The following is a 15,395-nucleotide window of genomic DNA, read 5'->3' as shown; positions in this document are numbered from 1 at the left end:
GTGCCTGAACTGGAGGCAGGGCTCAAGGGAATTCCCTTGTCAAATTTTACTCTGGTGATGAGCTGGCATTCCCACTGCTCCCATGGGCAGCAGTCTAGCTTAGCAGGTGGAGGGCTGGCCACATGGCACACAAAACTCTCTTCCAACACTTTGCTGCCACTTCCTGCTTCCTAGCCACCTGTCACCTGAGATGGCTCACTCTGCTCAACAGCAGAGCTAGCTCGGAATGCAACTAAAAAAAAACTAAGGACTTCTTCATTTCCAGGTTTGGAATAGACAGCTGGGTACCCAAGCAAAAGATGCTGTTTGTGGTAGCCATTATTCTTATCATAGCTATGAACAAATGTATATGAATACTGTACACTGCTAAGTCATAAGTGGTGGTGGTGGAGGATGAAGGCTTTTAGCAAGCTTCATGTCATTTCACATGAATGCACTTACTACAGAAAAGCTCTAAATAAATGAATAGGAGTTGGGGGTGTTAATTAGGCAGCCCCAAATTTTTTCACAAGCAGTTCACCCTTTTCTTGGGCTGCCCTGTTGAACATTTCCATTTGATCTGCCTCGCTCCTTCCCCTGCTTCCCACAATATCAGGGGGAAACGAAAACATTTTACCAGCTGAAAAATTTAGGGAAGGTCTGAACTTTTACCACATTTTCAACTAAAGAAATGAGGTCCAAGATATATTTATGTACATCTTTCTTATATTTTCCAGTGGGTGCAGAGCAGGCAACACCATATCTAAATTTGAGCCCCATGGTCTGTGAAGGATGTTTGACACGAGGCAGGGGGAGCCTGAATAGGACCGGCAGGAGATACATGACAGACCGGCTTTGAAAAATGATGGGCGTTTTTCACAGTGACCACTAGATCAATACTGTACCAAACACTGGAAGTTGGGAGTTTGAAATCAAGTGTTATCTTGATCTCATGATGCTCGAGTCCAGTCTTTTAACAATCTTTAACCAGATCACTGAGATCTGGTGATGGTTGGTAAACTCACAGCATTCTGGTTTCAGTGTTTTCTGCAACTTTGTACATAGTGTGGGTGTGTATGTGGGGATTTTTTTTTGGGGGGGGGGTCACATTCTGCTAGGCTAACTAATAGAGTAAACCGCCTTACCTGAATACTGCTGCTGCATCTGTGGTGGGCTGCAGGGCGAAGGAGATTGCGGCATCTGATACTGCTCTGCCCCAGGAGGCTGCAGGAAACCAACTGAAGGGCTGGGAAGGAAATAGCAAGATCTGATGAAGCAGCAGAAGCAACAAGATGGAGACAACAGCTGTGCTTCCCCTGAGAGACAACCAAGCCCAACTGCACTGAGTAATTTCGCGCATCATTCATCAGTTTAATGCTAATTGCTGTGATTCCTGCTCTGATCATCTTTCAATTAAGGGGAATGCTTATTCAGTGCTTCAGGGGGTGGGGATGCCACACGCATTCTCATCCTCTTATTCTCGCTCATACACAAGGAAGCTTTCCCACCCCCACTCCCCTTCTCTAGCTAGTTGTTTCTCCATCTTGAATCAAAGAATCAGAGTTGGAAGAGACTCTGAGGATCATGTAGCCCATCCCTGGGACTACTCCAACCCAAAGGGATGCAGGTGGGGCTGTGGTCTAAACAACTGAGTCTCTTGGGCTTGCTTTCGTGCAGAAAGCACTGCCTGCACCAGTGTCAATAACCTCCACCATTTGCCAAGACCACATCTCTAACCCCCACAGCAGGGGAGATGGAGCAAAGTTGCATAGAAACCAGCTGGGCTTGCAAAAGAGGGACAGAGGACTTGGCTTTGCTAGCCTGGAGAAGCAGAGCACTCTGTCCCCAATCTGGCAGGCCAACTGGCTTCCACACTCTCCATGTAGGAAGTGGCTTCATTCCACCTCTGGTTGGCATGGAAGCCAAATCAGGTTGATCAAAGCAGAGTGCTCTTTCCCTGCTTCACTGGTTCCATCGCTCACCTTTATGGAATTCCTGGTCATCAATGGCAACCAGGAGAGTGATTAAATAGTAGATTGATTTTTGTCCTCTCTGAGAGAGGTATACTTATATAAAATTAGAAAGGGCAGCCAGAGAGGCCTGTAGACCATACATGAAAAGGGTATTGGCTCTTACAACTCCCTTCAATCACCATCTAACTTTGTGCAAGTAGGCAGATCTTTCCTTAAGAATGATTGTCAGCTTGAGAGAACATCACATATTGTTCTTTCAGCAGGGACAAAAATGCCAGTAACTCCTATTTCTCATTTTTGTTTCCTAGGGCAGAAACTGGGAAAGCCAAACTGTGACCCCTATGAGCAATTCATTGGGGTTGTCATGGCTCTGAGATGGTGATGGGGAAGCCAGTTATGGATCTGGAGAGCAACCCTGTTGATCTCTTGGAAGAGGTTCTTTCACACTGGATGCCCAACTTCGCAGACTGCTTTTGTTGCTGCACATTTTTATTGTGCTTTTATTGTTGCTTTGTACTGCATTTTTAAACTACTGTGATTATTATAATCTTAACAGAAAGGTGATATATACACCCACACCCACACACCCCAGACCTATTCTGGTTCCCTTTTATCTATTTTCTTAAATTTCTATGCCTACCAACTTTGCCAATGAACCCTCAAGGTAGCGTAAAATAAAAAGCAAACCGTATAAACTAGTCAACTCCTTAATTTTGGTTAAACAAATCCATAAAACCGATTTCTGCAAACACAATTTCAAAACCAGACTCAAGAAACATACAAAGGGCAGAATGCAACGTAGTGCTAAGGAGATGTCCCATTAGTGCAAGCATTTCTGCTTTCCTGACAAAATGGTGTCACCTTTTCTCCCCATGTGAACTGCTCTGGGGATTCCCTTAGCCCTCCATAATAGATTTGGGGGGGGGGAGTGCTGGGGGGCATGGGAAAAAGAGATGGGGAAGTCCCACTGCACTGGCAGGAGTCCTTGCTCTGGCTTCCACTAGCAGAACAGGTTAGTTGCATGCAGTCCAAGGAACTCAAGTAATTCCTCCTTCCTTCCACCAAAAGCCTGTGATGACCAAGATAAGTTTTGGTTCTGAAAACCCATCAAGGAAGGAACCCTGCAGACCTATTGAAAAGGGGAGTTCCAAAGAGAACCTATGAAGGCTCTGCTCCAAGTAGAGAAGGGACACTATACAGGGCTTTGGCTCAAGCTCTTACCTGGTGCCATTCTGCTGGGCTGGCGGGATAACACTGTAATAAACTGGCATCCCCCCAGCTTGTAGTCCTCCTTGTACAGACTGATTTGCTGGCATCAGCACAGGCTGCTGAAAGGGCTGTTGGACCACGCCCTGAGACTCATTAGCCACTGGAACCTGCTGGCGGGGGGCAGAGGGAGAGTAAAGGGAGAGAACCTATTAAACAGGGGAAAGACAACAACATACGGTAGTTTAAGGGGGCACTGAATGCAGAAAACAACAGTGGAGGAACAGTGGGACACCTCCTCCAAGATCTGGTCTTTAAATGAAAAGTAAGTGCCTAGGTCTCCTGCTCTTTGCTTCCAACACTTTGTGAACTCCAGGGCTTTGCTTTCACTTCACTTCACTTCTATTTCACTTTATTTATTTTAGTCCAGGACAAAAGCCTGAATACAAGGTGCATATGGTAGTAACTGAAAAATGAAAACTAAACATATGTCTCTGACTTAAACATTAGGAAGAACTTCCTGACAGTAAGAGCTGTTCGACAGTGGAATTTGCTGCCAAGGAGTGTGGTGGAGTCTCCTTCTTTGGAGGTCTTTAAGCAGAGGCTTGACAACCATATGTCAGGAGTGCTCTGATGGTGTTTCCTGCTTGGCAGGGGGTTGGACTCGATGGCCCTTGTGGTCTCTTCCAACTCTATGATTCTATGACTTGTTGTCCTTGTTGCATAGTAAGATACAAATGAATCCCAGCAATTGTTATATCTTGCCAAGGTACACCTAATACAGGAATGGCAGTGAAAAGTTGATGTAATTTGAACTGCTGGAACACACTCACTAGATAGCTACTTACTTTAAAATAGGCTGTTGTGCTAAAACACTTTTGTACTGCATGGAACACATGATCAAATAAGGCAGGAGTGGTGAACCTGTGGCCGTCCAGATGTTGTCTCACTCCAACACCCATCAGGGACAGTGGAATCTGGAGCCCAGCAACACCTGGAGGCTGACCTCTGAGAGAAAGCTTCTTTTGCATCTTTTATGTGGTTCAAACAAACAAATGAATTGAACCATCGCTGCATTTAGAATTTCTGGTCATGTAATAAGGATTTTTAGAATTCCCATTCTACTGTAGATTTTAGATAAGCCTTTAGCACTTTTGCAGATAAAAGGCAGAGTTCCTAGGGACATTGATGAAATTTGCACAATTCTTCCCTCACAGCAAGTGGACTCAAAAAAAGGCATTCCAAGTTGAAAAGTGTGTGGTTGTTTTCCAGGTACACCCCAGCTGGGCACTTCATCCACAACCCAGAAAACTGCACAACTGACGTCAAGGAGCCCTTAGGGCTTTATACATCTCAAGCCCTCTCCCCTGCCCAATAAAATTAGGCAAGGTCAATTGCTGAGGTGTTTGTAATATGGTGGTTTGTAATGTGGGTCAAAAGTACAGACCTTTCAATGTGTGCTATGTAGGCTTCAGGAATGAGCCCTGTAAGTTTTCCCACATTCGGTGCAACTCCTACCATACTGTTACTACTAATCACCTTGTGGTTTGAAAAGGCTTCCCAGAATAGGCATGGCACGAGGGCTTCCAGGGGGAAAAGGGTGTGATGGAATACAAATCACTCATTTATGCAGGCCTTTGAAAATGGAATTAGGGAGTTTAACTGTCTCAATTAGGTTGTCACAGTATTACTTTCAACATCAGCAGCAACCTCGGGTTGCTATCTGCCGTTTTTGGATCTGTAAAACAGTTCCGATCTGTTTCTAGGTTGCTGTTGACCTGTTATGATTAACAGAGGTTGTTGCCAAAACAGCAATCCTGCATCAAGTCTCCCCCTATTTAATGTGCAGCAAAACATGCCCATCCCCTGTTGTCATTAAGTTACACATTTCTTCATTCCATCTCACATTATGGGCCTACAATGGCAGCGGATGCACAACACAGAGATGCCGGATGAACCCAGAAACATAGCAAGCTGCCTTATGCTGAGTCCGACCATCTATCCACCTGGCTCAACAATGTTGACATTGACTGGCAGCAGCTCTCTGGGCTCTTGACAGTGGCATTTGCAGCCCTTACAGGAGATACTGGGGATTGAACCTGGGACTTATTGTAGGCAGAACCACGGCTCTACAATAAAAGAGGGGGAAATGCAAAAACTAGAGATGGTGCTGCTGTTTTAGTGCAACGACCAGTCCTTCCGTAAGTCACATACCTTGAGTTGCACCTATGCCTTTGAAGAGCATGGGACAGCTTTCTAAACTATCACAGGGATCAAAAGATTGCATGAATTCACTTCTGACTTACCAAATTGCCACTTCCAAGGTCCCTTACCCTCACCACATTTCTTCTTTCTTTTATTGCCACTCACTTGATATGAAGGCAGTGAAGTGTACTGGGTCATCAGGCCTTGCATCTGACTGCCCATATTTCCTCGCTGGTTGCTAAGGAGGCTCTGGCTCTGAGACTGCTGCACACCCATCATGCTTTGCATCTGGCCACCCATGTTGCTGCGCTGGTTGCTGAGGAGGCTCTGGCCCTGTGATTGTTGCATTCCTATCATACCTTGGTACGTCTGCTGCTGGCTGGACATGATTGGCTGTAAACCTGCATCGGAGCAAGAGGCTGAAGGTTAATACTTTATACCAGTGGGATCTGCCTGTCTCCTCCAGCATTACGTGGTCACTAAAGCATGCTCAGTCCTCATTGGCCTGTTTTTTGTTTTTTAAGGAAGGGAGCTGTCCCCTCAATTTCCCCCCTAAATATTTTTCCTACTTCTTCAAACTTGGCAATCGCCTCCTCCTTTGCATCTCAGTGGTCTCACTTTGGTTAAACAGCCATCATATTTAAGCACTTTAGGTGGCCAACAGTATATATGACTGGTGTCCCAGGAGGACCCCTTCATTACCCTTCATATGCATCTCTTGTGTATGCGCACGCATGCAGGTGGTGCTGTGGTCTAAACCACCAAGCTTGCTGATCAGAAGGTCAGCAATTCAAATCCACGCGACGGGGTGAGCTCCCGTTGCTCTATCCCAGCTTCTGCCCACCTATCAGTTTGAAAGCATACCAGTGCAAGCAGATAAATAGATACTGCTGTGGCGGTAAGGTAAACAGTGTTTCCATGTGCTCTGGCACTTGTCATGGTCCTCCGTGTGCCAGTAGCAGTTTAGTCATGCTGGCCACATGGCCTGGAATCTGTCTGTGACAAACCTCATAGTCGCATTTGACTGGCCTTAACCATCCAGGGGTCATTTACTTCTACATTATTATTATTATTATTATTATTATTATTATTATTATGATGCTACCCTTCATTCGAAGATCACAGATGTATGTCATTCACATCTTCCTTGTAGACCAGACTCAAATCTCAGAAATCTTTAAATGAACGCTTCCTGACAATCAACTCAAGCGTTAGTTGATTAATTCACCAAGGTTTACAGCCCTTCTGTGCACATATGTTTTAGATCAATTATCAGACCCAAACAATCAAATGTATGTAAAATCGAAGGACAGTAATAGCCTGAACTACCTATAACCCAAGGGGACATAGGCCTTACAGCCAGCTACATTCACGCTTGCAAAGATTTTTAATATGCAATGACCTGAGTTCTATAAATAGGCTAACTCCCCCTTGGCTCCAAGAAAGGGCAAGCTGGCTTGGATCTCCCTCACAGCACTAGAGCACGGATCTCCCGCCGCTGCCGCCCCCACTTGTTCCTTCTTGGATGCTGCACGTGCCGCCCCCTTACCAGGTTGCTGCGACTGCTGAGGCAGCTGTTGGCTGCGCTGGGGGCTGTAGGCCACCGGGTGAGAGAGAGGTCGGTATTGCTGGCTAGAGTTTGGGTACTGCCCGGGTGGGTAGTAAGAAACCTGAATCTGTCAGGAGGGGGAAAAAGCAGTCAGTAAATAAGACAAAGGACATAACTGTAGCAGAGCTCTGGGCTTCTGACTGACAAGCCGCTCAAGAGGACACCAGTTGCAGCAAAAGGTTAGCCTCAAGGGGACATCAGCAGGAGACACACGGTCACAAGCACGTGAAGTTCAGACAGACACACAGGAGTAGCCACAAGGAACCAAGGATCCTTGGAGAACCCTCAAAAGAGAAAGCATACAAGCATTTGCAGAATGATAGCCTCTTGCTACACCCCTCAAAACAACAACAGCAACAACAACAACAAAAAACCAACCCTCTCACACTTTCTGGGCTTTTCTAACTCAACTGAATACACAGATAGGGAAAAGAAAAACATGGCTTTGACCAACAAAACAAGCAGTCTCTGGAAATTCAATTATTTCATAGTTAGGCAGCATCCAACTTCCATCTTTCATAGTTGGGTAACACCTGTGCAGCTTTGTAGGTGGAGGTGGAGTGGAGTGAGTAGGTTCTGCAAGAGCACCACAGGCAATATTTGCAAATGAGGCTGAAAACTCTACCCAATATTCTGTCCATTTGCATTTCTTACAGCAGAAAGTATTGATCTGATGTTTCCTATTCTAATCCTATTTTCCTCTTCTGATCTTTCCTATTCTAATTAATTCTAGAGGGTTCCGGAAGCTTCTCTGTGTGAAAGAAACAAGCAGAAGGTTCATGATGTTTGGGTTATTACTTCAGAGAAGCTGAGTACAGCTGACTTAAACTGGTTCTGTTATCTCTTCTGTCAAGGTCATGCTGACTATAATAATAGACCAGAAGGAGCCTGGGTTTCACTTTCTCTTTCTATCTCTCTTCCTTCTGGTGTGGTATTCTGTATATAGTTTTAAGGTTCAGTCTTATTATAACTTATTGTAAGTTTAAGTGAAGTCTGCTGCAACTGGATTTCTTATGGACAGTGCCAATCCTGAATGTATTGGATTTGTGACCATTTTGCTCATTTGCTTCAGTAGCAATAAAGCTCTGCTGGATGAAATACAACTGCCTCTGGTCTATTTTTGGGGAATCCTGCAACGTGTTTCAGTTTTTACTCTGCTAACTATACACTGGAGTTCTGCTCTGGATCATTATTGAGCAGAATTCCATGACATATACCCCCCAAAGCCTAAGCTAGCTAACTTGACCCAATGCTTAGATACCCTTAATGCTCTGCCCAGCTCAGGTCTACTTGAAATGGTTTTCTGTACCCCTTTTAGCAACTTCTCATCATCATCATTTGATGTTCCCTAAGAATCTCTTTCACACATGCACACACTGTCACTTACTTGCTGCGGGGGCTGCATATAGCTCTGGGGCTGCAGAACCTGCTGGGCTGGGGCGGTGTGTCCTGAGGCAGAGTAGGTGGAGGCTGTAATTGGCTGCCCAGGAGAAGCCATGATGAATCCCGTCTGCTGAGGATGTTGAGACATGATTGGCGGCTGGAACATGGATGAGGACGGATCTGGTGCTTCTGTGGAACCCTGGCGGCTGAGGCTGATCTGCCCAAAATGGTTGCTGAGCTCATCAGCCTGTAGCCAGAGGACAAGAGAAGGAAGCACTGAGTAACTGTGACCTCAAGTTGTTCGCGTCAGCAGGTACATGGAACCACAACAGCCCTCCCCCTCCTGAATGAAAAAAGGATCAAGCAATCAGCACGGTGCCCAGGAAAAGTGTTCTTAGACAGTGTGAATATCAAGAAAAACAACAATGAAAGTGACCATTTGACTTAAAGGCAGATGTGCCAAAGAAACAGCACTTGGAGAATTTGGCAGAAACTCGAGAAGGGTGGGGGAAGAGATTACCCAATGATCCCTCATACCACTTTAGTGCCTCAATGCTTTATCCCTTCATGACATAGGCCAATGCAAGTGACATAACATTCTGGATGTCACTCTACATAGGCAAGTCCCCTTCTCTTTGACTTCTCATACTCGGACACAATCAAGAACTGCAACCTAACACCTTGTGTAAAATAAACAGGCCAAAATCTGCCTAATTCGTATATCAGTGGGAATGGAGAAGGGGGCTAAGGCAGGGCTGGATTAACCAAAGATGCCAACAAGTAATTTCCCTATACTACGGTTGCCATATGTCTGGGTTTTTCTGGACACGTCCTCTTTTTCAGCATTATAATCTCCATCCAGGAGATCTTCGTTGCCCGCGCTCTCTCTCTCGCTCTCTCTCTCTCTCTCTGTGTATGTGTGTGTGTGAGGGAGAGAGGGGAAGAGAGAGAGAGAAAGAAAGAGAGAGAGAGTTAGAGAGTTTCCCTCCTCTCCTTTCTTGGGACCTCCGCCAACCTTTGTCCACCTGGCTGCTCCCCATAGTGGAAGGGAAGGAGGATGCCACAGCTCCAAGGGGGAAAGGTGGCAAGTCAGGTGCCGCTAGGGGACTTTCGGCTGCAGGAGGTGGGCAAGGGGCGGCTGAAGTGGACCCACAAGTGGTTACATCCACTGAAGCAATGGGATCACACCACACGGGTTGGTGATAGGGGGAAGGTGAGGAAGAGGAGGGGGTGGTGAGAGGCTGGACAAATCTGCAGGATGGCACGCAAGCTGGGAGGCAAGAGCAAGAGCACAGTGGGCACTGGGCAAGGCAAGAGCACAGTGCAGCGAAGTTGCCTGGCTCAGGATGCATTTGGACTGCCAGCTGCTGTGCCAGAGATGTGGGGTCTGGTGAGCAACCCAGAGCTCCCTTTCTGTCGTCCTGCTGCTGCTGCTCAGATGGGACCCAGTGGGGAAGAAAGGTGCGTGTGGGACCCCCAGCAGGAAGGGAGGCTTCTTTGCTTTTATTTTTTGGTGGGTGAGTGCAGAGGAGACCAAAAATGGCAGTGCCCACAGGGGAGGCCTAAGCCAACAAGGGCCTCCCGTTGAGGACGCTACCCTAGCCCTCAGGAATGGCTCTGACCTCCAGACGTAGCAATAATCATCCTCATCCTTATTTTTAAAAATAAAATTTAATTTAAAAAAAATCCTCCCCCCTTTTTTTGGTTTGTTTAGTCATTTTTCTTTTCTTCCTTTTCTGTGGGGGAGGGAAGAAAATCCCTTTCTTCTTTTAACTATATCTCCCCTTCTATTTCTACTTTACTTTCACTGACATCTCTTAATCATCCCCCCCATTTTTATTTTTAACTTTCATTTTGATTTTTTATCAACATTATTAAACATTTCAATACACCTTTTATCCTTTGCTGCACACACACACACTAGTACTACTATTTTTCTTCCTCCGCCCCCCCCTTCCCCTCCCAGCCCACCTACAAATGTGTCCTGGTATATGTGCCCTCTTTTTTGCTCTTTGAAATATGGCAAGCCTACTAAGATCTCACTTCTGTGTATGAGACCATGGATTCCCTTGAGTGTTCTGCCACAGGTGACGAGTCCCCACTTATTGCTATGCTACCATGATGCAGGAATCAGCTGCCAATGGCAATTTCCACCTCAAATACATGTAGGCACGTAGGCTTGCCACATGACTGTATAAATGCAATGGATGTGCAATTTCCTCCATCTTATTGCTACTGGAATGGAAACAAGCATTATGTGAAACAAACATACTATTATGCAATAAACCCTAAACAAGTTGTAGTATGGCACCTCTGTTGTAAGATCATCATCTAGAACAGGGGCAGGCAATGTGGTGCCCTCCAGATGTTGCTTGAATGCAACGTCCACAATCCCTGACCACTGGGCAATGTAGACTGGACCCGATGGGGTGTTGCAAACTAATGTCATCTGGGGGGCCAAAGGCTCCCCATTCCTGATCTAGAATATCTCCACTGCTAGACACAGCATGACTCTTCCACTCCACAGACAAAGTAATCATTTTGACCATCTTGTGACAGAACAACTAGGTTCTCTATCTTGCCACAGTTGGCTCATGACACTTTGCCGCAGTAAAATACGGATGGCATCCCTCTTGCTGCCCACACCCATCCAGTAGCTAACAGGGTATTAGGTGGCATGGTCTGTCCCAGCTTCTGCTAACCTAGCAGTTCGAAATCATACCAGTTCAAGTAGATAAATAGGTACCGCTATGGTGGGAAAGTAAATGGTGTTTCCATGTGCTCTTACACTTGTCACGGTCCTCCGTGTGCCAGTAGCGGTTTATTCATGCTGGCCACATGATGCTGAAAGCTGTCTGTGGACAAACGCCAGCTCCCTCGGCCTGAAAAGCATGAGCACCGCACCCCATAGTTACCTTTGACTGGACTTAACTGTCCAGGGGTCCTTTGCCCTTTTACCTTTCAAATAACTAACATAGTCTGGTTCTCTCAGTTTTAAGGCCTGTGTTTTAACTTGGGGATTATGGTGAATTTAAGTTTTCCTTGCATATTTATTTTGATTTCAGGGTTTGTTTTTTATTTCTGTATGAATTGGTTTTTTATATCTTTCATGTGAGCTGCCCAGAAAACTTTGGGTTATGGGGCAGCATACAAATGTTAATTTAAAAACTCACTGGAAAATTCTCCTGTGCAAATTGGGTTGAAATGACCAGGAGTTGTGGAAGCGCTCTTCTGCAGCTCTTGTTCATTTCAACGAGGCTCAATATGTCAGTGTACTGTGACCAGATCTCCTTCCTGCTGTCCTCAATGGTACCTGAAGTCTGCCTGCCTCTCATAGGAAACTGACTGAACTTTGGCAGAGGTGTATAGCTGTCAAACGTCCCTTATTTGGCGGGAAACTCCCTTATCCCAGCGCCGTGTCCCACTGCTATCCCGGACTGATGATGTCCCTTAAATTTCCCAGGTTTCAAAGGACGCAGCTCCTTTCCCTCCCTCCCTGCCGGCCAGGGAGGAGGGAGGCTCCAACTGTGTTGCTTGGCTGCCCGGCCTGCCCCCCTCTGGCCTCCTCTCACCAGCCTCGGCCCCGGGAGCCCCTCCCCACTGGGACTGGCGGGAGCCTAGGGCCCTTCCGCCACCATCCTCCTTGCGACCGCCGAACTGAGCGTCTCTGCCTGGGGCCTCCCCTCTGCCGGTCGCCGCCACTCCCAGTAGGCCGTACTGCAGCTGCACCGCCGAAGGACCCGGATGAGATGGGCAGCCTGGCATGGTCTACAAATTGCTGAGGAGCCTTGAGAGGAGAGCAAGGGCAATCATAGAGAAAGCAGTTCAGAGAGAGGAGGAGGAGGAGGAGGCGCGGGCAGGTGTTCCAAGGGCTAACCATAGAGGGAGAAAGCGGAGGAAGGACCGCAAGAGCTTCTCCCACAGATTTGTAGTGGTAGACTAGCATAGATGGTCTGATCTGCGGGTTTACTTCGGGCGCTATTCCCCCCCCCCTTCCTCCCGCCCCGCCTGATGGAACTGAGAGCTGCAGATGGAGCACGAGAGAAAAGATACAGAACTGCAGCAGCATCTTTGTAGCTTGGACTTCGTTTTGCGTGAAAAGTGGTTGCTACTTGTAGTTATTTAATTGCAGTGTTTCATCAGCTGGTGTCTTGAGCAGCAACCTCTGGAAACGAAGGGCTAAAAACCGGCGCTGCTCTCCCAAATTATCTGGTCCCTTTAACTTCGTATTTCAGCTGGCTGCCTAAAATCCCTTATTTTGGCTGCTGATCCCTTATTTTCGAGGCTGCTGGTCCCTTATTTTCAAATCTGTAAGTTGACAGCTATGCCGAGGTGCATAGAACATAAACCAACCAACCCTTCATTATGTACTTTAAATGCTGAATATTTAAATGGTTAACTCAAGATCAAGAGGCAGAACTGCCGGAGCATCAGTTCCCCAAAGGCAGTCCAGATCATCAATGTGCTGTGGGAAAGAAACAGGAGGAAACAAGGTACACCATAGAAAGACAACTCAAACGCCACACAATCTGGATAGCAGACTTCTCTTCCTCAACCTCAGCTACCACTCTACTGATTGCAGGCTAATCTGGAAATCTTGCCAAACTCATTTCCCCTACATAATATTCATGCATGCAGAGAAAGTAAGATAGGATGAAACCTAAGACTCACAGAGCTCAACACTGTTTGGATCAGCTAAATCAGAGGTTTTCAACCTTTTTGAGTCTACGGCTCCCAACTACATTCTTGCTGTGGGGCTCAGGAGCCCAGTTATGTCACCCCTTGCCTGCAGAGCTGGCAGCCTCTCATCCTTTTCGAGCACCCTCCCTTGTGGAGTATTCCCTCAGTCTCCTCTCCTCTCCCCTCTCCTTGGGAGTCCTTTGGGCAGCTGCTGATGCTGCCCATGGTCTCTGAGCTGCCCCCCAACCCCAAAGAGAGGTGTCTCCTCACACTGCCCCACAGGGGCCTGGGACTTCTCTGTCCATTCCCAACAGTAAGGGCTGGTGGACTGGCTGGCTGGGCTCCCTCGCCCACTTGCTAGCTTACTCCCAAGGCCTGGCAACCAGCACACCCTGGCCAGCCACAGAGGCACCAATCGCTAGTCAGGGCTGCAACAAACAGCTGTGCAAGACTTTGGGAGGCAGAGACGAGACAGGGCATCAGAGGAGGGAGGGAAGGAAAGAGGGACAGAGGCCAGTGCTGCCAGCGGCACCCCTGACCACCATTCAAGGCACCCAGGGAGCCACGGCACACCGACTGAAAACCACTGACCTAAATGTTCTAACCCCACATTTGCCAACTGCCTTATCAGTCAGATTTGATGACCTGTATGCAGGAATATCATCAGAAAAAGTACTGTGCAAATTGAGGAATCATATAGCAGTGGGCAAAACCAAGTTTATCCAACTGTAACACATTACAGCCATGCCCTCTGGTGGCTGTTACGGCCACATCTCATACAAAACCAGGAAAATGTCCTTTGGTACACATGCCCTGTTAGTTCAATGTGTTTCACCTTCAGCTGGTCTCTCACAAAAGTAATTTGGGTGGCAAAAATTAATTAGTGAACACTTTCATGTAACTGCATTCCAGACAAGTGGAACAGGCCTGCTGACTGAGGAAGACACTTCATTTTCCCATCCACAATAATATTGCTCTTTGAGCAATAGGAAACTGTAACAGGAGCTTTCTTTTAGGAAAGACATCTGGGAGCCGTATAAAAACTGAGCAACAATTGTGCATTTGTTGCATTATAAATAAAAGGCCATGAACACACTTGAGAGATGGAAATTCTGTCCTGTTGAAGCAGAGCCCATCATCATCCTATGTAGTAGTATTTGTGTGTGTGTGTGTGTGATGTTTTTATTATGTACCCAAAGCGAACAAGCAGCTAACAAAATCAGCACTGGAATGCAGCACATTCTTTATTATGCCAAAGAGAGAGAGAAAGAGAAAGAGAAAGAGAGAGAGAAAGAAAGAGAGAAAGAGAGAAAGAGAGAAAGAGAGAAAGAGAGAGAGAGAGAAAGAGAGAAAGAAAGAAAGAAAGAAAGAAAGAAAGAAAGAAAGAAAGAAAGAAAATCTAAGAAGTTGGGTTTTTAATACCATATTGTACTGCTGGGGTGGAGAGACTGGCAGGAGGACTTGGGGGCAGGAGCTTGGAGAGTACTGAACAGGCTGCGGAGAGGGCTGCAGAGCCGGGACTGGCTAAGAGTAGAAAAGGAAAGGAAAGGAAGAGACAGGCATAAGGAAGCAGGGGGTGGGGGAGAGGAAAGGAGAGGGCAAGGGTAGAGGGAGAAAAGGCAGAACAAGGTTAGTCATTATACATAAAGACATAAGAGGTCTGAAAAGATACCACCAGCTACTGACTGAGCTGGCTTTCCATCTGCTTTAGAGAAAAAGAAAAACCAAGAAATAGAAGCTCTGGAAGACTTCAGCCAAGGGGGAAAGGCAATAGGAATAGCAAGATGACGAACACCAATTTCTGAGAACTCTGACATCAACATGCATTCCAATTCAGGTGCCTAGTAGCCCTTGCAGCCTTAAAAGAAACCTGCCCTGCAACTGGCAGGGCTGTAAAGATTAGGAAACAGGACTCTGCTTTCAGCTGCCTCCTAAGTTTTACAAATCCTGCCAACCTAGCAGTTCGAAAGCACGTCAAAGTGCAAATAGATAAATAGGTACCACTCCGACGGGAAGGTAAATGGCGTTTCCGTGCGCTGCTCTGGTTCGCCAGAAGCGGCTTAGTCATGCTGGCCATATGACCCGGAAGCTGTCTGTGGACAAACGCCGGCTCCCTCGGCCTATAGAGTGAGATGAGCGTGCAACCCCAGAGTCGGTCACGACTGGACCTAATGGTCAGGGGTCCCTTTACCCTTTACCTTTAAGTTTTACAAAAATAGCATATGATTTAAAAAAGATGAAATTCTTTGTCCTGATCACATAAATAATGTAAAGTAAGTATTTTATTGTTCTAGGTGGCAAATTCTGGAAAATACACAATTCATCAAGGTGGAGCACACTGGACATATTTGCACATCATG

General features: G+C 46.6%; 1 protein-coding gene across 11 annotated transcripts in view; it reads right to left on the bottom strand.

Moving 5' to 3' along the window:
• Window positions 1–15,395, bottom strand: part of R3HDM2 (R3H domain containing 2) — a 140,334-nt gene that overhangs the window by 7,432 nt on the left and 117,507 nt on the right. For 3 of the 11 annotated variants that reach the window (XM_083599735.1, XM_083599740.1, XM_083599738.1), the window contains 6 exons: window positions 14,458–14,559; window positions 8,360–8,602; window positions 6,913–7,039; window positions 5,529–5,764; window positions 3,174–3,331; window positions 1,125–1,225 (listed from right to left, as the gene is read on the bottom strand). In XM_083599735.1, coding sequence (XP_083455861.1) covers window positions 1,125–1,225; window positions 3,174–3,331; window positions 5,529–5,764; window positions 6,913–7,039; window positions 8,360–8,602; window positions 14,458–14,559 — 967 coding nt within the window. The remainder of the gene's footprint in view (window positions 1–1,124; window positions 1,226–3,173; window positions 3,332–5,528; window positions 5,765–6,912; window positions 7,040–8,359; window positions 8,603–14,457; window positions 14,560–15,395) is intronic. The other 8 variants (XM_083599737.1, XM_083599744.1, XM_083599745.1 and 5 more) reach the window with 3 other exon arrangements.

This window comes from Podarcis filfolensis, assembly GCF_964270895.1.
Source record: "Podarcis filfolensis genome assembly, chromosome: 2".
In the NCBI taxonomy this organism is placed as follows: Eukaryota; Metazoa; Chordata; class Lepidosauria; order Squamata; family Lacertidae; genus Podarcis; species Podarcis filfolensis.
This window is presented reverse-complemented; position numbering and strand designations above follow the sequence as displayed.